The sequence below is a fragment of the Equus asinus genome, chromosome 20, assembly GCF_041296235.1.
Source record: "Equus asinus isolate D_3611 breed Donkey chromosome 20, EquAss-T2T_v2, whole genome shotgun sequence".
NCBI classification, from domain to species: Eukaryota; Metazoa; Chordata; class Mammalia; order Perissodactyla; family Equidae; genus Equus; species Equus asinus.
Genome location: NC_091809.1, coordinates 18,764,138 through 18,790,057, shown reverse-complemented (window position 1 = coordinate 18,790,057; position 25,920 = coordinate 18,764,138). Strand labels below are relative to the sequence as shown.

At 41.1% G+C, this 25,920-nt stretch overlaps 1 protein-coding gene and 1 pseudogene across 1 annotated transcript; both read right to left on the bottom strand.

Moving 5' to 3' along the window:
* Positions 1–4,980: 4,980 nt before the first annotated feature.
* On the bottom strand, positions 4,981–5,919 carry LOC139041102 (olfactory receptor 7D4-like). Its single transcript, XM_070490332.1, has one exon. It carries the CDS (start codon positions 5,917–5,919, stop codon positions 4,981–4,983), a length of 939 nt encoding a protein of 312 aa, XP_070346433.1.
* Positions 5,920–14,145: 8,226 nt separating this feature from the next.
* On the bottom strand, positions 14,146–16,140 carry LOC139041191 (olfactory receptor 2Z1-like; annotated as a pseudogene).
* Positions 16,141–25,920: the final 9,780 nt, after the last annotated feature.

The following is a 25,920-nucleotide window of genomic DNA, read 5'->3' as shown; positions in this document are numbered from 1 at the left end:
TTTAACTTGTGCTAAAATATACACAACGTAAAATTTACCGTTTTAACTATTTTTAAGTGTACAGTTTTGTGGCCTTACTTACATTCACATTGTTGTCCAACCATCACCACCATCCATCTCCAGATCATTTCATCATCCCCAGATGAAACTCTGCCCCTTGAACACTAGCTCCCTGATCCCCTCTCCCCCCAGCCCCTGGTAATCTCTATTCTAGTTTCTGTCTCTATGAATTTGACTACTTTAGTCATCTCATATAAGATGACCCATACAATATTTATCCTTTGGGATATTTCATTTTTGACATTCTGAACTTCTGGTGTCCCTTTTCTTTCAAATTTGCTCCACCCATAGCCCTCCCTATGTCGACTGAAGCAATTCCACTCATTCAGTTTTTCAGGACCCAAACCTGGAGTCATTCTTGTTTCCTTTCTTTTCTCACACCCATATCCTGCCTGACAACAAATCCTCTTTGCCCAACTGATCACTTCTCAACCCTTACGCTACTACCACCACCCACCCCACGTCCTAGCCTCCTGTATCTCACCCCCAGCTTGCTGCAGTCAACTCCAACAAGGTTTGCCAAACCCTGCAACTCTTTCTCAACCCAGCAGCCAGAATGGTCTTTTAAAATCCCAAGTAAGATCATGTCATGTGTCTGCCCAAAACCTGGCAATGACTCCCCACATCACTCAAAGCCCTTCAATGGCAGAGAAAGCCTCACATGATCAGCTCCTGATACCCATCCTCCTCTTCTGCTATGTACCCCCTCGCTCTCTATGCTGCAACCATATTCCCCCCAGGCCACCTCCCACCTCAAGGTGTTTGTATTAGCCTTGCCCTCTGCCTGGGGCACTCTTTCCCAGGATGTGCGCTCATCTGAGTCATTCACTGTCTTCACAAATGCAATGAGGTTTATTAAGACCAGCCTTTATATAATGACAACCTTTCCTCTCCACACTCCTGATGCTCTTTGCCCTGTGGCATTGAACCTAAAATAATGACTGGCACATAGTAAATACTCAATAAAAATAGGTTTGATAAATTGAGTAAACAAATGTGGCTCTGAAGGGGGTTCCAGTATAGTGTCCCCTGACCACAGTTGATTGGTTCAAGGTGGAAAGAGCACACAATTGTGTCAAACACCATCCTTTTCTGAGATCTTTTTTTCACACGAGAAGCTAAAACAAATCCAGTTTCCTTCTAGTAGTGAAGCTACTAAACAAGTGCTTCACACTAACATGAGGTGTGAGTTGTGAGAGCTGCTGGTTTCTGCATCTCTTTCCATTTGCAAGTAGTCAGGCTGAGAAAATAAAGCTGACAATCTGAAAGGAAATCCTTGCAGTATTTGAGCCCCTGTGTCCAGCTGTGCCGGCGTCCACCTCAGCCTCTGTTCAGCTATGATCAGATGAATCGGGAAATTCTTTTCTATCACTTGCCAGGAAACCAAACCTGAATAGTGCAGCCCTATATCTACATGAGCCAGGGCCATGAGAAGATCACACCCCATGAAAATCAGCAAGCTGTGCCATGACAAAGGCTCCAGCTTCTCAGCTCAAGGCCTTACTGACCACTTGTTGGCAAATTCTAACTCATACGAATCTCCTATGGAAAGCTGAACAATAGCTTCCCAAAGACGTCCATGTACCAATCTCCAGAATTTGTGAATGTGTTACCTTAGATAATGAAAGATACTTTGCAGATGTAATTAAGTTAAACATCCTGAGATGGGAAATTTATCCTGAATTATCTGGGTGTGCTCAGTGTAATCAGAGGGGCCCTTATTATAGGAAGCCAGGAGTACTAGAGACAGATTTGAAGATGCTATATTGTTGACTTTGAAGATAGAGGAAGAAACCATGAGCGAAGGAATGGAGGGGGGCCTCTAGATTTTGGAAAAGGCTAATAAACAGATGTTCCTCTCGAGCCTCCAGAAGGAGAGTACCCTGCTGATACATTGTAGACTTCTGATTTCCAAAACTGTAAGATGATAAATTTTTGTTGTTTTAAGCCATTCAACATAGAGTAATTTGTTAGAGCAGAATAGGAAAACTAATACAACTCTCTTCCAAAATCTGCTTCTCTTGTCACCACTGGCTTAGATTTCTCCCCATTATCCCTCCCCTGGACAACTTCCACAGTCTCCTAACAGTTCCTTCTGCTTCCAGTTTCTCCCACTCAGAGCAATACTAAATTCCTCACATTATATGTATGATTACAGCACGGCCCTGGTGCTCAATTTCCTTTAAAATCCTTAATATGTCAAATTAGAATCTCAATAGTCTGTCCTCTATCTACAGATCTAGGCTTATTTCTAATAATTCAGTCCTAAGTTCTGTATATCTTCCTTAAATGCCTTACTCTTGAATTTCTCCATGCTTATGTGTACGTGCTTCCTTCTCCCTCTAGATCCCACTGTCTTATCCTCTCTCCTTCCAACCCAAACCCATTTTCCAGTTAAATTTCTATTGATTATTTGTTACTCAATGCTCCAGTAAATTCTTCCATTAGATGTTTTCCCTGAATCCCAAGTGTTGTCAAAGATGTGGAAAAACTGGGAGCTTCCTCCAGTGCTGATGAAAATGTAAAATGATGAAGCCACTTTGAAAAACATTTTGGCATTTTTCTTAAACAATAAACATAAATTTACAATATTGCCCAGTAATTATACTCCACCTTATCTACCCAAGAGAAATAAAAACACTTGTCAACACGGAGACATGATGAAAATGTTCATAAGAACCCAAACTGGAAATATCCAAATAGCTGTCAAGTGATAAATGGATAAACAAACTGTGGTACATCCGTACATTTGAATACTATTCTGCAATTTTAAGGAACAAAACACTGACACGTGACTCACAGGGATTATTCTTAAAATAATTGTGCTAAATGAAAGAAGCCAGATACAAAAATCACATATTGTATGATTCTATTTATATAAAATATCTAGAAAAGCCAAATTTTTAGAGAGCAAAAGGAGAGACGTGGTTGCCTAGGATGGAGGTGGGAGTGGGAATTAACTGCAAATGGGCACAAGGGGACTTTTGGGGATGATACAAATGTTCTAAAGCTGAATTATGGTGTAGATTGCATAACCACAAATTTATTAAAATTATTCAATTTGCCTTTTCAATGGGTGAATTTCATGGTACATAAGTTGTATATCAATAAATCTGTAAAATCAATTGTTTAAAGTTTTCTCTGGAATAACACAAGGCGATTGAACACTTTTACCTTTGTTTTCAACAGACTCTATTGCACCCCAGTGTTGTTATGTTCACCACTCTGTGTTGTGATCATGTTTGCCTCTTTCATCCCCTCTTCAACTTGTATACAGCAGACAAAAAATACACCCTGGATTAAACGTAACGAAATCAAAGTAAATTGAAGCCACACCAAATATGTTTTTCCTCACTACCAAATTATGATTTTTCAGGAATATTAAGATCTTACTAGATACACAATTCTTGGTTTCTTTTTTTTTCTTGGCCCCAAAAGTCCAAAATTGTATTCAAGATATTGTTTTGATATCCTTCACTGTCTGTATCAATGGTGTTTTCCCCCTCAGAAGAAGACACTGAGCCAAGGATTCACGTGCAAGCACTTCAGTGGAATGAGTAGAAAACATGGAACATGGGTTAGAGAGAGGGGAAGTGATGTAGGGAGGAAAATATATCCATTAAAGCTTGCCTTCAGTCAGCTTCCACAACAAGTGAGCAGAGTTTTCACCCCGTAGGGAAATTGGCACAAAATCCAAACTTCAAAATTATCCCAGCTACAGGGTGAAGGAGTTGGCATATGCCACACCTCTCCATCAAAAACTGTTTCTGGTGGGGCATAATTCCCTGTCGCTTCTGCCTTTATGCATTGGGAAAAGTGGATTCCACCTGTTGTGGACAATTGACAGTCATGCAATTGTGCAATGAGATGGTGAAAGGATCCCAGGGAACATGGGAGAAATGCTGACAGCTTCTAATACCCCACCCTTCACTGCAGACTTGATTCTATCAATGCTCTTCTCAAAAAGTGAACTAAGCCCTGAATGCATCCCACAAGTGTGTAACTACCATTCCTTAGGGTACCTCCAGAGAATATCCTCCCCCCAAAACAAACCATATGAGAGAATAACTTTATTATACTCAGTATTGAGTTTTTGGATCTTTAGATGTATTCTAAAACTGCAATAATAGGAAATAAAGGTCTTATAACACAGGAAATAATAGGAAGAAGGGAAAGAAGGAGGAAGGAAGGCAAAGAGTGAAGCAATTTCTCAGGGTTATCCTACACAATATATTACTATGAATCACCTAGAGAAATTAGCTTTCAAATCTAGATTCCTACTCCTGAAGTTGAAAATCACATCACTGTTTTCATGGAAAGTATGATAGCAAAGTTAGGAGTGTAGGTTCAGTGTCAGCTTTCCAGAGTAGAGTCCATCCCTATTTCAATCTCTTTCTCTGAAAAGTGAGGTAAATGAGAAAAAACACCTCAAAGAAATGTTGTCAGGATAACATAAGAGTACATATGTAAAGCAGCAAGAAGTGTCTTGACATGGCAAGCACTTTAGTCATGACTATTGTATGATTTTCCTTCCATTTCTTCCAGGGAAAAACGAACACACAACCAAATTAAAGTGAAGATATCAACATTTGAGAAGATAATTTTTGTGGAAAATGATGCTATTACTTAATATAAGTGCTTCAGATCTAATGTTGGAAATCTCAGGAATGGCTGTAAGAAAGCTGAGCAAAGATAGAGCTTCATGGGCTGCAAATAGGGAAGAAAAGTAAAAAAAGATTGACTGAGGAGGTTGTTAGGGAGAAACTAATACAAAAATGAATAAAAGCAAAGTCATAGCTGCCTTGGGAATAGAAAAAATGAAGCAAGTTCTTTTGGGGAGAAAACGAACCAGGAGATTAAATCCATAATATTTGCTTTTGGAGCCCACAATGTCCACTTAGTTCTGAGGCCAGGGACCCATCACAGACAAGGGGCTGCTCGACTGAGGACCCTTCTCAGGGCCCCCTTCACATCCTTGTTCCTCAGGCTGTAGATGAAGGGGTTCAGCATGGGGGTGACCACAGTGTACATCACTGAGGCGATCGAGCTTCTGTGGGAAGAATGGGTCAGAGCAGAGCTGAAGTAGACACCCAGGCTTGTCCCGTAGTACAAGCAGACTGCAGAGAGGTGAGAACCACAGGTGGAAAATGCTCTATATTTTCCCCCTGCAGAGGAAATTCTCATTATAGAGGAGACAATTTGAGAGTAAGAGAAGAGGATTCCAATGAGGGGAAACACGCCCAGCAGGGCACTAGCCACATACATGCTGATGTTATTAATGAGGGTGTCAGAGCAGGCTACTTTGAGAACCTGAGCCAGTTCACAGAAGAAGTGTGGAATTTTAGTACCTATACAGAAGGTCACCTGCCTTAACAGTAGAATATGAATCAGAGAGACCCAGAAAATGATAAACCAACACATCAGAACCAGGAGGCCACAGAGGCGTGGGTTCATGGTGACCATGTAGTGCAAGGGGTGGCAGATGGCCACAAATCTGTCATACGCCATTACAGTCAGGAGGAATCCATCCAGTAAAGCAAAAATCATAAAAAAATACACCTGTGTGAGGCAGCCTATGTAGGAGATGTCTTTTCTCTGTGCCTGAATGTTCACCAGCATCTTCGGGACAGTGGTGGAAGTGAAGCAGATGTCGACAAAGGAGAGGTTGGAGAGGAAGTAATACATGGGGGTGTGGAGGTGAGAGTCAGAAATGATGGTCAAGATGATAAGAAGGTTCCCGAGCAAGGTGACCAGGTACATGGACAGCAACAACGCAAACAGAAGGGGTTGCAGTTCAGGATCCTCTGAGAGGCCCAGGAGGAGGAACTCTGATATTTCTGTGTGGTTTCCTGCTTCCATGTAGCTGGTGTCTGCTGGAGAAGGAGGAAAAAGTAATGTTCAGTGACAGCCGACTGGCAGCTCACTTAATCAGCACCTCGTGATTCAACCTTTAGGTGGACAAACTTCACCCTCTGTTAAGTCTTTCCAAGGACAGTGATTCACTCAAAGTGGTAGCACATTTCCTTTTTAAGTGTAATTATTTAGCCTTTTTAAAATTTGCCAGTAATTTCTTTTTATCTCCTACTCACTGGTACTCATACCATTTGAGGCTATCAACATAAAACCGATTTCTTCTATGATATGACCCTTAAATAATTCAAGACCTTTAATATATGTTCTTTGATAACCTCCATGCTTTCTTCATTGAAATAGCTCTGATACTTATTAAGATGTGGATTCCCAACTCAGAAAACTTTAATTCTGACTTGATGCTTCCTATCCATGTCCTAGTTAACACTCAAGTGCCTTATTTATTTTATTTCTAAAAATGTGGTTACTGTTATTACCTTCTTTTGGAGGTTTAGAAATGCCTTTATGCACAGTATGATCTCAATAAATGATAACTATTGTCATTATTAATACGTTCCTTTTACAATAACTCTATTTGATATGTAACTCTCCTAAAGTACAGGATAGAAATGTGATTTAGAAAATGGGATCTGAAATCAGACTTCCTAGAATCGAATTTTGCTGTAGCAACCTACTGTTGATGTGACCTTGACAAAGTTATTTAAGGTTTCCTAGCTGAAGATACCTCACTTCTACAATGGGAGTAGCAAACATTCCCTACATTGTAAGACTGATGAGTGAATTAAATGAGATGATGTGTGTAATTTTTCTTGTAATCTCTGTGACATACACTGGACACTTGATAAATGTGAGCTTCTGTTCTTAACATCACAATAACTCAGTCCTCTGTGGTATCATTGTCAAAATTCCTCTTAAACTGTGGCATTCATTAAAGATAGAATTCTGATTGTTATACACACAACAGATCTGTTACCTCTTTTCACTGACATGCAGCACTTCTAATTAATGAAGATCCCTGTGGATCTCTGTTTCAGAAACTGCCTGCCAGTTAGATTCTTCCAAGAGGAGAGAAAAGTATGTGGACTACAAAGATAAGAAAAGGGAACAAAATCACAAAATCATCATAATAAAATACAAAGTGTCTGTGCTCATATATACATCCTCAGAAGTGGAGATATGTTGTGTTAAAAACCAGTAGAGTTAATTGCAAAAATAGATGATTGACAGATTTGATTAAAAAATATTCAAAGCTTGGGGGCTGGCCCCCTGACCAAGTGGTTAAGTTCGTGCGCTCTGCTATGGCGGCCCAGGGTTTTGCTGGTTCGGATCCTGGGCCCAGACATGGCACCGCTCATCAGGCCATGTTGAGGTGGCATTCCACGTGCCACAACTGGAAGGACTCACAACTATAATATTCAACTACATGGGGGGCGGATTTGGGGAGAAAAAGCAGAAAAAAAATTCAAAGCTTGTATAAATCAAATCATCCTAAAATTTCAAAGAAAAATTTAAGATGTGATTATAAATGTCTACATTCTCCATGATAGAAAAAGGTCCATGTTATTAATGCCTAGAGAATCCTAATTAAGTCAAGAGAGACAAATCATCCAGGACTCATTTAGTTTGGGGAGGTGGGTGGAAAAGGATTTTCTGAACTATGAATATTTGAACTGTGAAAGGAAGGATGGGTAATTGTTAACCAGGGGAAAGAAGGAAAGCACAAGTATTTTGGGGTGAGAGAACAGAATTCATGGTTGCCCTGTGGGTCAGAGAGCTTGAGAATGAAGGAGCTTGAGAGTCCAGTGAGAAGGAGAACAGAGAGAGAGGGTCAGGAGGACAGAGTGGATGAGGCTCACATGTTCAGCATCCTGTGCAATTCCTTGGTGTGCCTCTCATGTTGGTAATTTTATGTTTGTGATCAGAGAAGGTGATTTCCTTTCCTTACCATTGTCTTTCCAGGAACTTACATGGTGCCTGGCACATAGTAGGTGCTCAAAACATGCAAATGTTAAATGGGTAATAAAGAAATCTCACTCAAAAAAGACCTCTTTGGGCTCACATAAGCCTGAATATAGATACAAAATTCAATAAAAAGTTAAATACAATTTACTCATACCTATTTTTAGAGAATAATATGTCATGAATAAGTAACAACTCCTAGAGGTGGGAATGTGGTTTAATACTAGGGGGTTTGCTAACATAATTCATCAAAGAAATAGGTCAATGAAGAGAAACCATAACCATAATGACAGGAGAAAATGCATTTGAGAAAATGTAACGGTCATTACTCTCATTAGCAGCCAGGACAGAGCTTTTGCTAAATAAGGAAACCAAGGACAATTTCTAAACCCAAGAAAGAATGATAGTTTTAAAGCTACAGCAAACATGGTATTTTACATTAAACACTAACATCTTTGTATTAAATTTGTGAACAGATCAAGGCAGTCTACTCCAATTTCAGTCACTAGATATTCTCCAGAACATTTAAAGGAGATCTGTAAGATGAGAAAAGGAAATCGGGCTGAGTACAAAACATCAGAAATAATTATTGTAGATGATATTGTGAACACTAAAATTAAACAACAACAATCAACACAGGACTCTTAAGTGCTATCAGTAAGGCAAACATGATGCAAAAATTGTTAGGAAATAGAAAAACCTAGTCACATTAAGAATAAAATAGACAACCTCGTGCATAATAGATCTCCAGTGAGTAGTTAGTGAATAGATTTTTGGGCACAGGAAATCCAACAGGAGCCTACAATTATGGGAAAGAATAGACAAGAGGTGGAGACTCTCCAGAAAATACCTTTTATCACAGAAAGCCCCTAGATTCCAAAAAGAGAGAGAAGGAAACAGAAAATGCACTGGAAAAGACTGCATTCGATAGAAACTAAAGTGCCTTCAAAGTACAGAGACTTCGCCATTACAGACTAAATAAATATGAGACTGTCGCAGTCTCGTTATTCTCGATGTAAACCCCAGTGCTCACTTTCTCTCCTCTTTTTTTCTTACTCCTCCAGCTCTCACTGGATACACTGACCCTCTATGATGGGTACTACTGAAGCTTTTGGTTCTCTGAGGTCTGCCCCTGGGAAGCCCAGTTGGGTTGCATTTGGCTGGGATCAGAGAATTATTGGCAAGGGGCAACAGAAACATGTTTAAAGTTTCCGGTGTCTCCAGGGTTGAATTCTCAGAGCTCCTCATTACAGAAATTCTTCTATTGACTTACGTCATTCCTAATAATTCAGCTCTCTAGGGGTACAAAGATAAGAGAGTGGGCAATTTTCAGCCAACATGGTGTCTGCAAGTGGTAAAAGTGGGAAATTAATTTTTTTAATTCAAGGAGAAACTCTTCTTGCTTTGATTTCACTTAAATCTACAAAGAGTCCCCTAAGGAAAGTACAATTTCTACAAGAATCAAACCCTGGAACCAACTTTCTGTGAAGTTCCCTTGAAGAATCTTTGGAGATTTTGTGAATCACTTGGTGTCCACAATGCCATGGAGGCCACAAGATCTTTCTAAAGAAAAGTAGTGTGGCAAATAGTTTTGGTTTTGTTGGAAGGACTAACCAAATAAGGATGGAAAATATCCCCTGACATTTGCTGGTGACATGGAGGTCTTCATCGATATTAGAGAGGGCTCCATTTATTATCTCTAATTAGAAGGGCAGGGGCAGAAATAATCCAGGTAAAGTGGGTTGAAGAGTGAGTATTGAGACAACTTAGGTGAAAATAAAAATCACATATGAAGTTTATTACAGAAGGGGACTACATGGTTAAAACGTAGTCTAAAGAGAGTAACTCTCTCTCTGGAGAGAGTCCAGAAATTTTTATAATGGAAAATATGGGAAGACATTTAATTTCAAAGAGAATGATCATATTTTGTGCAGGCATTTGAATATACAGGAAATGCTGTGTACTTAATCCACAGTATGCAGCGTATACTCTAAGTCAAAGACAATCATAATGTGCTGTATCTCCAATTTGGAGAATCCATTAAGCCATAAACCAAGGGTTGGAAGTAGAAGTAGCCCCGTCTGCCATCACTCCATGAGCCCCTTGGGGAGTTTTTGCTTCAGGCCTCCACAAATCTGGCCTCTGCATGTTTAGAAATTTGACTTCTAAAGGGTAACACTTTCGGAAACATGGCAAAAGTCCCATTAAACTTCAAGCTGTGCTGCTGCCTGGCACTTCAGGTCCTTCTTAACAAGAAGAGGAGTCACCATCCTGGTAGTGTAATTGACCGTGGTCGTCAATGTGATTGTGTGACTATGGCAATGGGCATACGCTGGTTCCATGCTGTGCTCAGTCAGTGGCTGGAAGGAGCCCAGGAGCAACCTCAGTGCAAACACAGTGGAGGATGCAGATGACTGTTGGTTCGTTTATGCTCCCACAGCAAGAGATCTGAGTGGTGTTGAGCTTTAGTGAAGCAGCTTCCTTTAGCTGAGGGCAATTCTCAAAGTGGGCTGAGGGCTGAGGGCTGAGGACTGTCAGAAGGCTGTATCCCTCACACCTGGAAGAATAAACCCGTAATCCTGAGGTAGGACCTGGGCGATACAGCACAGCATTCACTAGAGTCCATCCCTAGGGACATTTGCGTCAACTTTTTTAAATTGAAACATAATTGATATATAACATTATGTTATTTTCTGTTGTACGACATAATGGTGCAATATTTGTACATGTTGGGAAATTACACCACAATCAGTCTATTTAACATCCATCACCACATGAGGTTACAAGTTTTTTTCTTGTGATGAGAACTTTTTTATTTTTATTTTTTAAAGATTGGCACCTGAGCTAACATCCGTTGCCAGTCTTCCTTTTTTCTTCTGCTTTTTCTCTCCAAATCCCCCCAATGCATAGCTGTATATTCTAGTTGTGGGTGCTTCCAGTTGTGGCACATGGGACGCTGCCTCAACATGGCCTGACGAGCGGTGCCGTGTCCGCGCCCAGGATCCGAACCAGCGAAATCCTGGGCTGCCGCAGCAGAGCCCATGAACTCAACCACTCGGCCACAGGGCTGGCCCCAGTGATGCGAACTTTTAAAATCTACTCTCTTCGCAAATTTCAAATAAACAATACAGTATTGTTAACTCTAGTCACTATTCTGTACATTTCATGACTTATTTTATAATAGGAATTTGTATCTTTTGCCCACCTTCACCCATTCTCTTCCCCCTTTGTGACCACCAATCTGTTCTCTGTACCTGTAAGTTTATTTTTTGCTAGTTTGTTTGCTTGTTTTTAAGGCTGTCTTGATCAGTATGTTAAATAACAATACACCATGGGTCAATACTGCTCATCTCAGGAATTTACATATGCTTCCACATTAGGAAATCTATTTACATTCATGTATTACATAAATATATCAGTACAAAAGCTGGATTTTTAAAAGAAGTCAAAATGTATTTGATAATTTTAACAGCCATTGCTGCAAATGGTGGGGTACGTGTGTGTGTGGAGGCAGGTTCTCAAAAATGGAAAATAAGGATGTATCTTTCAAATGATAAGTAATGTATACTTTTCAATGGGAAATAATGTTCTTTGGAATGTGGACGCATTCAGAAATGACAATTAATGAACATGAAAAGATTGCTGCTACAAACCATAAGTATTTAATATTATTCTAATAATTTAAATGAATGCATAAGATGAAAAAAGACAGGGACATAAGCATTGTAAAGTAAAAGACAAATCTATGATTATACGTAGATAAGATTTTGGAGGTGGAGAGCCCTCAGATCTCTGAACACGCGGGCGCACGTGGGTCCTTCATCATCCCTTCAACAAATCTTCTAGGGCAGTTGTTTTCAGATTTTAGCCATACATGAGATCCAATGGATGAATTACGAAACACAAATGGCTGGGCCTGTCCCTGGAGTTTGGTAGATCTGGGCTAAAGAACAAGAATGTGCATGCCTGTCAAGCTGCTAAGTGATGTTAATGCTTCCAATCTGGAGACATTTTGAGGCACATTTGTTTGTGTCCCTTGTACTCTGATCTAATAAGAGATTTCCTCCACTGTTTACATCTTCCCTCCTGCACACCACCCCCAGGCTTTACTAGGTTACACTAGCTCTTTCAGATGTCACCATGGAAACCCTGGTTGCCCTGGTTCTTTCTGGTACGCTGTCTTTTCCCCATAAAGTACAGGGAGACGTTCCAGGCAGGGAATTTACAACCCATATCTCTAGGAGACCCAAGATGGTTTGCCTCGGGGACAGTGGAAACTTGTTTAAAGTTTCCAGAGCCTTGGGAGATGAATTCTCAGACTTCCTCATTAAATAAATTGTTCTATTTTCATTCACTCTTTAAACAATTTAGCTCCCTTGGTGTGGAAAGAGAGTGATAGGAAGAAAACTTTATGCCACTTCCCTTTCCCTGAAGATAGCTGTGGAGAGAGATGAATTCCTTTATTCCAATTATTCCTTGTTATCTGGTACATTCAAAACTTTGCAGTCAACAAGACCATTCTTCTGGAGATTAAAAAAGATCCTTCATCTTCCTTCAAAGAAGTCTCCCAGTGTTCCTTAAGACACTACTCCAATTCTGGCCTCCTTTTCACGGGATTTAATTTCAAAGTTAGGAGTTTCTCCCTGAGGGATGTGTTAATGTTACAAGGAGCCCAATAGACATGACCCACAGAATCCCATTATCAAGAAAATGAAATACATGAGAAAGGTCCCTATTTCCAGAAGAAGAACACAACCGTTAATGATGTTGCTACTGAAAAATCAAGGATTTTGAAGAATGTAAATATTCCTGAGAATTTATAAGAAGTATCACATGAGGTTACTGCAGACCTCAGGGAGTGCAAATGTGATGGATGTAGAAAGACTCCAGATGAACTGGTTGAAGGAAGAGTGAGCAGAGTGGAAATGGAAGTAACAAGTAGACCAAATTCTCCAAAAGTTTGGAGTAATAACCAAAGGGGAATATGGCTCTATATGTGAGTTTCATTTTAATTGAAAGACATGAGAATGTGGGACATTCCCATGACATTGGAAAGTATAACATTGCACACAGACATTGGAAAATACAGGATAAAGAAAGGATAAGGGATAACATAATTTCCCCCAGAAATTAGGAATCAATGGGATTCAAAGCTCAGATGGAGCTTTGTAGGAAGCAGTCATTGATCAAATAATTATATAAATAATTATTTAATTACAATGGTGGCTAATGTCGGGATGGATGCATTGTGTCCAGTGAGAGCATATACCCAGTGGGTCCCTGTAACTGAGAACTGAAGGATCCTGGGTAGGATTCAGCCAAGCGTTAGCTTGTGTTTCTAGCTCCTGACTCTCTCAACAGGAACTTCTCCCTCTTTCTGTACAATTATTTGATTTATGCTGCCACCTGTGGAGACTGATGATCACCAGACCAACACATTTGACCTCTGAGGTAATAGGACCAATGGGATGTTCTGTTCGCCCCTCCCCTCAACCTTTCCAAGATTCCACTGATGTTTTATTCTTCCTAACATATTGCCCTTCCTGTTATTCCCATACTGTGAACACTACCACCATCAACTCTGGCACCCACGGAGTTGTTCTACTCCAGTGGTTCTCAGTCAGGCTGATTTTGTCCCCTACAGGACAGCTGACAATGTCTGGAGACTTTTCTGGTTATCACAACTCAGTGCTGCCATCTAGTGGGTAGATCACAGGGATCTGTTAAACATCTTGCTATTCACAAGACAGCCAGCCCCTCATAACAAATAATTATATAGACCAAAATGTCAATATTGTCGTGGGTTAGAAATCTTCGTGAAGACTGTTGAGGACTAATGTTAAAATTTTTATCTAACCAATCCTAGCCACACCTAATTATTTTATAGTGATAGTGAAAATATCATATGAAAGATTTCACAATCTTTTTCCTTTTTTTTTTTGTGCTACTTCATCTTTTTTATTGTGGTTAAATTTATATAACATAAAATGTACCATTTCAACCATTTTTAAGTATACAGTTCTGTACACTTGGCCTTAAGCACATTCACATTGATGGGCAATCATTGCCACCATCTGTGTCAACCAATTTTTCATTTTCCAAAGCTGAAAGTCTATCCCCATTAAATACTAACTTCCCATTCTCCTACCCCAACTCCTGACACCCATTATTCTACTCTCTCTATGAATTTGACTACTCTTGGCACTTCATATGAGTGGAATCATATGACATGGATAAATATCCATTTAAAACACTTCAACTTTGACATTTCAAAACATGAACTTCTGATGTCCCCTGTCCTTTGCAAATTTGCTCCACCCACAGTCCACCTGGTACCATGTACATGAACATGGCTGCTCCAAAAAAGAGGCCCACTACGGTGATGCATGAGAAGAAGGTGGTGAAGTCCTCTTTGGGGGCCTTCTCTGAGTGTACACGTAGAACAGCCCCCAACATGTCACCATAGGAGGTGGCAATGAGGGGAAGGGGAAGCACAAGGATCAGCACCCCCGAGGTGGACAGCGCCAACTCACAGGCAGAGGTGTCTGTGCAGGAGAGCTTCAGCAGTGCTGGCACCTCACAGAAGAAGTGGTCCACGATGCAGGAGGCATCAGTAGGGGAAGTGCAGAGTAATGGAGGTCTGGATGGAGGCATTGAGCATACCCGCCAGCCAGGAGGAGCCCACCATGAGCAAACACACCTGGCGCCTCATGAGCAAAGGATACTGCACGGTGTAGAACAGAGCAACATAATGGTTATAGGACATTAGGGCCAACAAGATGCCCTCAGCCACACTCATCAACGTCAGGAAGAATATTTGAGCTGCACAATCCCTGAGGGAGGTGGAACCTTCTCCCTGCAGGAAGTCTGACGCCATCTTGGCGATGGTGACCAGAGGGAAGCCAACATCTAACAGAGAGGGCTGACTGAGCAGAAAGTACATGGGTGTGTGGAGCCAGGAGTCCATGTGGATCAGGAATAGCAGAAAGGTGTTGGCTAGAAGGCCCATAATAAACATGGCAGCCACCAGGGAGAACCGAAGCTGAGGTGACCCTGAATGACTACAGAGGCCCACCAGAATGAAGTCAGAGGCCACTGATTGATTTCCATCCCCTCTGTTTTACATGATGTACCTTTGCTGCAGGAAGAACAGGAGACCTACATCAAGAATCCTGAGTGGGGCTGGCAAATCCCACCAGGCAATGGCCGTCGATAGGTACTGGCTGCCTAGAGTGCTGTCTTGAGAAGAGTTATGAGGTCACCGCTAGAATCAATAGGAGAAAAGCCACAACAGATTAGTGATGCCTGTCATGGGCATGGGATGGGAGAGCAGAAACTTGCATCTCTTAATAAGATACTGGGCCACACCTCATGCAAGAGCTACACACTGACTCTTGCAGTCTAAATTTCAAAGTCCAAGTCAAAGAAAGTAGTATAGACCCAGTAGAATGTTTCAATACCCCTCTTCCTGATGGTCCTGGGGCTAAAGCAGAGGTGAGATTCCAAAAAGATTGGGAGGTGAAATAGGTAATGATGGAGCTGAAACAAGAAAACTAAGCAAGAGAACAGAGAGGAGTGGCTGAGTCCAAATGCAAAGATGAGTATCTGGAGCAAAAAGAAATCTATGCTGAGCCAGCACTGGGGCCAATCTGAATTCTAACTGTGAATCTGAGGAGTGTGAGCCATAGAAGCACTTGGGTGACAGCAAGTTGGGGGTCAAATGGACTGGGATTAGGTGGGGGGACAGTTGTCAATGAGCTCAGCTATTATTGGTGACTTTGTGACATTGGATGGGAGAGTAGTGACCTGTGGGTAGTCTGACTTAATTTCAAGGACTAGGGTAAGACGCTAGCTCTAGAGTCTCTGATAAATATTGCCTGAGTGAATGAGGTGGACAAGAAAGATGACCACAGACCAGAAGGAGCTGCACACTTAAATCCGGAATGCTCAATTCCCTTGGCAACCTCCAAGCCCCCTGGCAAACACAGATTGCCCTGGAATACCACGTACCACCCACAACTCCAACAATGAACAATGCAGGACAGAAAGGATGTCCATTCCCAACTGTGGGTAGTTAGGGAAGCAGCAATACTGGCCATATAAGGGCACGTGGATTCTTTTGAGGGTCTCACTGGAACTCTTTGTCCTAAGGCTGCCATCTTCATTCAGATGGTCTTTAAAGCTGTCTTTAACTATTCGCCATCCTGACTTTCCTATCACATCCAAGCGCCCAACCAACCATTCACCCATCCATTCAACAAAATTAGTCACATGCTGGGCTGGGCATAAGACATTCCAGGGTGAATCACCCAGGCAAGGTCCTTGCTTCCCTGGACCCCACAGTCTCCATCACGATACCAATGACAAACAAGGACATAAACAGACAAGATCTATGTGACATAGGGAAGTACCATGAAGGAAGTGAGTAGGACATCATGTAGGAAATTGCTGGGGACACCACAGGACAGGGTCAGGAATGCTTGGGACACTTGACAGGTGCCCTCAGTACTGAGAGGGATGTGGAAGAACCAACTTCTTCCTCCTACTTGGAGGTGGATGTTAGTGAGGCTGGCTGTGTGGTTCACCCTGACAAAAACTTTCTAACAGTGCAATCCAACCCATTGGTGGCATTTTCCAAAGTCAGTCAATGACATAAGGGAGTAAGATAACTGAGGTCTGTGATTACAGAATTTAGAGTTGGAAAGGGAAAACCAACATTGTTCACATCATTTCAGGATATTCTGATCAGAAACATAAGAGAGACACATGCATGATGTTTTGGGTACCCAGGGGATGAAACTCTGCCTGAGTTGGAGTCAGGGAAGGCTTCACAGAGGAGGAGGCATTGGAGTGGAATTTTGAAGATCAGGTAGGCAGCTAGAGGAGGGAAAATTGTTCTAGGAAGAAGTAAGCATATGAGCTATATGGGTTGGTGGTTATGAGAGTGTACACAGGAGCTTGCATCCCAGCTTAACTACTTTGTGGCAGCATGACCTTGGGTAGCTACTCAATATCAGTGTCTTCATCCAGAAAATGGATGGCAGTAATCTGGGTCACAGGCATTGTTGTGAAGATGAAATCAAAGGATAAATGTTAAGAGCTTAGTGCCTGCCACTTGGCAAGTGCTCAATAAATTGTAGATATTACTAATTCTCTAGAGGAAAAACCATTGAAGATTGCTGTTTAGATGATCTGTGCTTAGCACATTGCCAGGCACATAGGACATTCTCACCAATGTTGACTTTTTTTGGGGTGGGCGGAGCAAAATGGCGGGGTGAGCTGACCCGGGATTCTCTCCCCTCCAAAATACAACAAAAGATTGGAAGAACTGAATTTCAGAGAATAAACATAATGCCAGCTCGTTAGAGACCTACAATACCAAGAAGGCGGAGATCATAACCTTGCTTACACCCTCGGAGGCGCTGGAACGGTAGGAGAGAACATCGCTCCCTCCCCTAGAGTCTGCGATGGCTGCGGCGCGGGTCGGGAAGGAGCGGGGGAGGGGCCGCGTGACCTGGGGATCATCCAGGACTCCTGCCGATGATTCAGTGGAGACACACTGATGGGGGGAGAGCTTCCGTCCGCGGGGACCCTATAAATCAAGGGCCTTGGGAGACCAGAGAACAGAACTCATCTGAACCCAGACCGGTGTGTGTGAGTAACAGCCCCTCCCCCCTAACAAAGCCAGTGGGCGCAGCCATCTTGCCCCAAGGCGGAGAGCTAACAGGCCGCTCTCGACCCACCATCTAGTGGCGACAGGCTGTAACTGCAACTGAATTCTACCACCATGAGAAAAAACTGCTTCTCGACCATCCAGCAATTTATAAAAGCCCCAGACCAGAAGGAAAACAATAAAAACACAGAATTAAGTCCTGAGGACTTGGAATTAGGTAAACTAAGTGATAATGAATTCAGAGCAGCTATAATCAAAAACCTCAACGAGGTAGAGAGAAAGATAAACAAGCCGAGTTCTGGAGTTACTTCACAAAAGAGATTGAAATCATAAAGAAGAATCAAACAGAATTACTTGAGATGAAAAACACAATGGACCAGATAAAACACAATACGGATTCCCAGAATGCCCGTGTAGACAACCTAGAAGAGCAAATCAGCATAAACGAGGACAGACAGGGTGAATGGCGCCAGACAGAGGAAGAAAGAGAACTAAGAATTTAAAAAAATGAGGAAAATCTCTGAGAGATTATGGATTCAATGAGGAGTAAGAACATAAGGATCATAGGAATTCCTGAGAATATGGAAAAGGAAAATGGAGCAGAAAGTGTGCTTAATGAAATTATTGAAGAGAACTTCCCAAATCTAGGGATCAACGGAGAAATGTGTGTAGAGGAGGGTTTTAGATCTCCTAGATTTGTCAATGTAAAAAGACCCACTGCAAGGCACATAATAGTAAAGTTGGCAAATAGGAATGATAAGGAAAGAATACTTAGGGAAGTAAGGAAAAAAAAAGAGAATAACCTATAAAGGAGCCCCTATCAGACTGTCAGCGGATTTCTCTACAGAAACCCTACAAGCTAGGAGAGAATGGAGTGATATATTCAAAGCTTTAAAGGATAAAAACCTTCAGCCAAGAATACTCTATCCAGCAAGAATTTCCTTCAGATATGAGGGAGAAATTAAATCTTTTCCAGACAAACAAAAGTTAAGAGAATTTGTAACTAAAAGCCCTCCATTACAAGAAATCCTCAAGAAGGCTCTCATACTTGAAAAGAGAAAAAAGGGAGAAAGGGGACACAATCCACAGACTAGGGAGACCGATGGATAGAACCAGAACAGGACAGCAAATATTCAACTTTAGCATTAGGGTAAAAATAAGGAAACTACCAAAACAAGGACGATCTTAGCACTCTAACTACAAATTAATAAGACGAGTTGGAATAAAAAATGAAAATAATTATTTAGGAGAGGAAGAGCAAAGGGTCTAAATCAGTATTGGTCGAGTAAGTAAGAGACCATCAGAGAATAGACTATATTATACACGAGATTCTAAATACAAACTTCAAGGTAGACACTAAAATAAAGTACAGAAGAGAGTCACAAATCATAGATAAGGAAAAGTCTAAGAAACTCAGCATAAGAAATTGCAGTATTAAATGGGTAGTCTAAAGCACACAGGAAAAGAAACACAGGAAAACAAGATAATGAGCGACAGATTGACAGCATTAAGTCCACATGCATCAATAATCACTCTCAATGTGAACGGATTGAACTCTCCAATAAAAAGACACAGAGTGGCAAAATTGATTAAAGAACAAGATCCAACAATTTGTTGCCTCCAGGAAACACACCTCAGCCCCAAGGACAAACACAGACTCAGGGTGAAGGGGTGGAGGACAATACTTCAAGCAAATAGCAAGGAAAAAAGGGCAGGTGTTGCAATTCTCATATCAGACCAAGTGGATTTCAAAATAAGACAGGTAAAGAGAGACACAGAGGGACAATATATAATGATCAAAGGGACACTTCATCAAGAAGAAATAACGCTTATACATATCTATGCACCCAACACAGCAGCACCAAGATTCATAAAGCAACTATTAACAGACCTAAAGGAAGATGTTAAAAACAACACAATAATACTAGGGGTCCTCAACACCCCACTCCCATCAATGGACAGATCATCCAGACAGAAAATCAACAAGGAAATAGTGGAGCTGAATGAAAAACTAAAACAATTGGGCTTAATAGACATATGTAGATCACTCCACCCAGAAGGAGCTGAATACACATTCTTCTCAAGTGCACATGGAACATTCTCTAGGATAGACCATATGTTGGGAAACAAGGTAAGCCTCTACTAATTTAAAAAAATTGAAATAATAACAAGCATCTTCTCAGATCATAGTGCTATAAGGCTAGAAATTAATTACAAGAAAAAAGCTGAGAAAGGCACAAAGATGTGGAGACTAAACAACACACTACTGAACAAGCAATGGATCATTGAAGAAATTAAAGAAGAAATCAAAAAATACCTGGAAACAAATGAAAATGATAGCATGCCATACCAACTCATATGGGATACAGCAAAAGCTGTATTAAGAGGAAAATTCATCGCAATACAGGCACATCTTAACAAACAAGAAAAATCCCAAATAAGCCACCTTAAAGCACACCTAACTGAACTAGAGAAAAAAGAACAAATGAAGCCCAAAGTCAGCAGAAGGAGAGAAATAATAAAAATCAGAGCAGAAATAAATACTATTGAAACGAAAAAGGCAGTAGAAAGGATCAATGAGACAAAGAGCTGGTTTTTTGAGAAGATAAATAAAATTGACGAACCACTAGCCAGACTTACAAAAAAAAAAAAAGGGAGAAAGCTCAAATAAACAAAATCAGAAATGAGCGAGGAGAAATAACAACAGACTCTGCAGAAATGCAACAGATTATAAGAGACTACTACCAAAAACTATATGCCAACAGAATGGATAACCTAGAGGAAATGGATAAATTCCTGGACTCCTACAATCTCCCAAAGCTCACTCAAGAAGAGGCAGACAATTTGAACAGACCAATCACAAGCAAAGAGATTGAAACAGCAATCAAAATCATCCCAAAGAATAAAACCCCAGGACCAGATGGCTTTCCTGGGGAATTCTACCAAACTTTCAGAGAGGATTTAATACCTATCCTTTTCAAGCTATTCCAAAAAATTAGGGAAGATGGAACACTTCCTAACACATTCTATGAGGCCAACATCACGCTGATACCAAAACCTGACAAGGACACCACGAAAAAAGAGAACTACAGGCCAATATCACTGATGAACATAGATGCAAAAATTCTAAACAAAATTTTGGCAACCAGAATTCAGCAATTCATCAAAAGAATCATACATCAGGATCAGGTGGGATTCATACCAGGGACACAGGGATGGTTCAACATCCGCAAATCAATCAACGTGATACACCACCTCAACAAACTGAGGAAGAAAAACCACATGATCATTTCAATAGATGCAGAGAAGGCATTTGACAAGATCCAACAACCATTTATGATAAAAACTCTGAACAAAATGGGCATAGAAGGAAACTACCTCAACATAATAAAGGCCATATACGACAAACACATAGCCAACATCATACTCAATGGGCAAAAACTGAACCCCATCCCCCTGAAAACAGGAACAAGACAAGGATGCCCTCTATCACCACTCTTATTTAACATACTACTGGAGGTCCTGGCCAGAGCAATCAGGCAAGAAAAAGGAATAAAAGGAATCCAAATAGGGAGGGAAGAAGTGAAACTCTCGCTGCTTGCAGACGACATGATCTTATATATAGAAAACCCCAAAGAATCCATTGGAAAACTGTTAGAAGTAATCAACAACTACAGCAAAGTTGCAGGGTATAAAATCAATTTGCATAAATCAGTAGCATTTCTATACTCCAGTAATGAACCAACAGACAAAGAACTCAAGAATACAATACCATTCACAATCGCAACAAAAAGAATAAAATACCTTGGGGTAAATTTAACTAAGGAAGTGAAGGACCTATATAATGAAAATTACAAGGCCTTTCTGAGAGAATTGGATGACGACATAAGGAGATGGAAAGACATTCCATGTACATGGATTGGAAGAATAAACATAGTTAAAATGTCCGTTCTACCTAAAGCAATCTACAGATTCAATGCCATCCCAATCAGAATCCCAATGACATTCTTTACAGAATTAGAACAAAGAATCCTAAAATTCATATGGGGCAACAAAAGACCCCGAATTGCTAAAGCAATCCTGAGAAAAAAGAACAAAACGGGAGGGATCGCAATCCCTGACTTCAAAACATACTACAAAGCTATAGTAATCAAAACAGCATGGTACTGCTACAAAAACAGGTGCACAGATCAATGGAACAAAATTGAAAGCCCAGAAATAAAACCACACATGTATGGACAGCTTATCTTTGACAAAGGAGCTGAGGACATACAATGGAGAAAAGAAAGTCTTTTCAACAAATGGTGCTGGGAAAACTGGAAAGCCACATGTAAAAGAATGAAAATTGACCATTCTTTTTCACCATTCACCAAAATAAACTCAAAATGGATTAAAGACCTAAAGGTGAGACCTGAAACCATAAGGCTTTTGGAAGAAAACGTAGGCAGTACATCCTTTGACATCAGTATTAAAAGGATCTTTTCGGCCACCATGCCTTCTCAGAGAAGGGAAACAATAGAAAGAATAAACAAATGGGACTTCATCAGATTAAAGAGCTTCTTCAAGGCAAATGAAAACAGGATTGAAACAAATAAACAACCCACTAACTGGGAAAAAATATTTGCAAGTCATATATCTGACAAAGGCTTAATATCCTTAATATATAAAGAATTCTCACAACTCAACCACAAAACATCAAACAACCCAATCAAAAAATGGGCTGGAGACATGAACAGACATTTCTCCAAAGAAGATATACTGATGGCCAATAGGCACATGAAAAGATGCTCATCATCGCTGATCATCAGGGAAATGCAAATCAAAACTACACTAAGATATCACCTTACACCCGTTAGAATGACAAAAATATCTAAAACTAATAGCAACAAATGTTGGAGAGGTTGCAGAGAAAAAGGAACCCTCATACACTGCTGGTGGGAATGCAAACTGGTGCAGCCACTATGGAAAACAGTATGGAGATTCCTAAAAAAATTAAAAATAGAACTACCATACGATCCAGCCATCCCACTACTGGGTATTTATCCAAAGAGCCTGAAGTCAGCAATCCCAAAAGTCCTGTGCACCCCAATGTTTATTGCAGCACTGTTTACAATAGCCAAGACGTGGAAGCAACCTAAGTGCCCATCAACAGACGAATGGATAAAGAAGATGTGGTACATATATACAATGGAATACTACTCAGCTGCAAAACAGAACAAAATCATTCCATTTGCAGTAACATGGATGGACCTTGAGAGAATTATGTTAAGTGAAATAAGCCAGCAAGAGAAAGATAATCTGTGTATGGCTCCACTCATATGAGGAATTTAAAACTATGGACCAAAAACAGTTTAGTGGTTACCAGGGGAAAGGTGGGGTGGGGGGGTGGGCACAAAGGATGAAGTGGTGCACCTACAACATGACTGACATACATTAGTGTACAATTGAAATTTCACAAGATTATAACCTATCAATAACTCAAAAAAATTCACAAAAAACAAACAAAAAAGAGCTTAGTGCCTGCCACTTGGCAAGTGCTCAAAAAATTGTAGATATTACTAATTCTCTAGAGGGAAAAACCATTGAAGATTGCTGTTTAGTTGATCTGTGCTTAGCACATTGCCAGGCACATAGGACATTCTCACCAATGTTGACTCCTGTTGTTCTAATTATTCAACATTATGACCCCTTCCATGGTCAAGCGTGACCCTGTCCAGCTCATCCTCGTTAGTGCCGCTCTGCGATGCCCTTGTCCTTCTTGGGTAAAAACCTACCTGCACCTTCGCTGTCTTCTGAGATCCCTTAGCAGAGTCTTTAAAAATCCATTCATCCCCAAATCCATTGACTTACAACAGGGTTCTCCCACCTTGGCATTATTTGGGGACAGATAATTCTTCGTTGTGGGCAGCTTTCCTGTGCATTGAATGAAGTTTAACAGCATCCCTGGCCTCCACCTACTAGACGCCAGCAGCACTTCCCCCACCCCTACTCAAAAAAAACGAAAATAGCTCCACGCATGGCCAAACGTCCCCAGGAGGCAGAATCACTCCTGATCGAGAACCTCTGGCTTAGAGACGGGAGAACTGTAACCTGCATAGACTTTGGTCCGCAATTCTGCTTCCAGACATTTACTCCAAAATTGCTTTAAGCTCAGACCCAGCATAAATCCTATGAATAGCTCACTATTTCCGTGTCTCCATATAGAAAAAACCCCCCACAAAAACCAATCCTTGCAATGTTTTGCCAACTAGTAGCTAATCAATCCCCCCAATCACCAAGTATCCCAGCTGGTAAAATAGCTTTTATTGCAGACTCTTGTCCAGGTGTATTTAAGTGTCCAGATGAACTTGGTCTTGCTCTGCCCACTCACATATCCTCACCCTGAAAGGAGCTGACATCAATTAAGTGCTGACTGTGTAGTAGTCATCTGGCAAAGTGTTTTACATGCATGATGCTTTAATCCTTAAGTCCTTGAGATGGATGGTGACAATGGTTGCACAACAATGTGAATATACTTAATGCCATGAATAGTAGAAATGGTTAAAATGGTAAATTTTGTGTATATTTAATCCCATTAAAAAAAACAGTGCCTGTAGGCATTATTATTTACATGCATTTTTTGGATGAGAAAATAGAGGGTCACAGAAGCATGGCGACTTGTCCACCGTCACCCAGCAAGGAAGGAATAGAGCTAAGATTTGAACAAAATAAGGATCTGATTCCAAAGTCCCCGTTTTTCTCTTCCTATCCTACACACTCCCCCAAAACATTGCAATAGATATTCCAATATTTGTTGCATAGACACACACACTCAGTCTTGTGTGCCCTCAAATTCACTTTTCCTTCCAAGGTGTCCAGGTGGTCCCACTGATATTGATGCATCTTTTAAAAATGCAAACCCTGGTGTTTTTGGAATCTCTAACCAGCAGTTCCTCGGTGGCTTGTGTCTTGTGTCTTGAGGTTTTGACAAACTCTTCCCCCCGACAAGACCTCTTTTGAAAAAGATGTTTCTACCCATCCAACCTCCCCATCACCTGCCCTCCCAGTCAGACAGGCAGAACTGGGCAGAGTTAGCCATGACGTACTTGAGTCTAGGCTGATCATCTCACTGTGACTCCTAAATCAATATTTCTCATTTGGGTCGAAGAGGAGCCCCTTCAGCAAGTTTCCAAAGTGGTTTTACCTCTTCCTCTCCCCATTTTCATCAATCATACCAAAATTTGGCCCTGGGGATCCCTTCACTGACACTGAATGGCCAGGGGAAAGACATCAGCATTATTTACCTTCTTGTTTCCAATAAAACTCTCACATCTCTCCACAATGGCAAGGCATGAGCTGGACTCCTGTTCTCCTTAATAATCAAATGCCAGTTCGCAGGATACTGTCGTTTATATTGTTTATTTAATCCTCGCAACCAGTTAGCACAGCTCAAGGATCCACTGCAGAGCTCTTTCAATAAATAGCTGTTGAATGAATAAATTCTGTGAGGAAAACAATATTTTAGTTGGAGCTAATGTTATTGACAAATGGGCTGAGAGAAGGTGACTTACATAAAGTCAGACAGCTACTAAGAGGGCTAGGATTTGAACCCCCATCTGTCTGATTCAAAATCCTAAGCACTCTCAATTGTTTATGATGCTTCTTTCTTGGAGTTAATGCTCAGCTCTTCTTCCCAGGAGGTCAGAAAGGAGAACTCTTCTGGGGGATCACTATTGTGGATGGCCAGTCCTCGGAGGGTGAGCTGGAGGTGCCCCCAACCCATGCCACACAAGTTGTTCTCGTACCAGCCCCATGACCAAGGTCAGGTAACCATGCCTGGCTGCTTCAACTGCTTTTATGGAAGGTCAGCATGGACTGACCTTCACTATGGATTGAGTATCAACATAGATGACTTCTTGCTGTCTAGAGGCCTGGCCTTCTTGGGTTCATAGTGATGAAGACAGAGGGAAAGAATAAGCATTCAGTCTAACAAGACATCTGCCTTCAGGTTGGCAAATATCAAGGAGGTAGACAAGAATCCATCCTTCTATCTAAATACCTCTATGGACTCAACCCAATGTGCTCATGGAAAACAATGTCAGCAGTTCCTAGTGTTCTTCCTGACACTAACACCTAGTCTCTAAATCACGCCTGGACCCCCAAGATCCCCACAAGGATGGGTTCCAAGTTCTTGCCCCTACTTGCCAGGGTCTGTGTTTGGAATGAGGGACCTTTCTCAACACCTCACGAGCACGTCAAACCCCCTTATTCCAAGGCAGTCTCAGATAAAACCTCCCTGGATTCCAGCACCCTGGGCTTAACCAGTGTCGCCTCTCTCTATGCACAGATAGATGTCATCATGTGGGAATGGAGGCTCC

What these genes read in the sequence shown, in the direction of transcription:
- LOC139041102 (XM_070490332.1), bottom strand. Translation starts at nt 5,919, where the DNA reads ATGGAAGCAGGAAACCACACAGAAATATCAGAGTTCCTCCTCCTGGGC.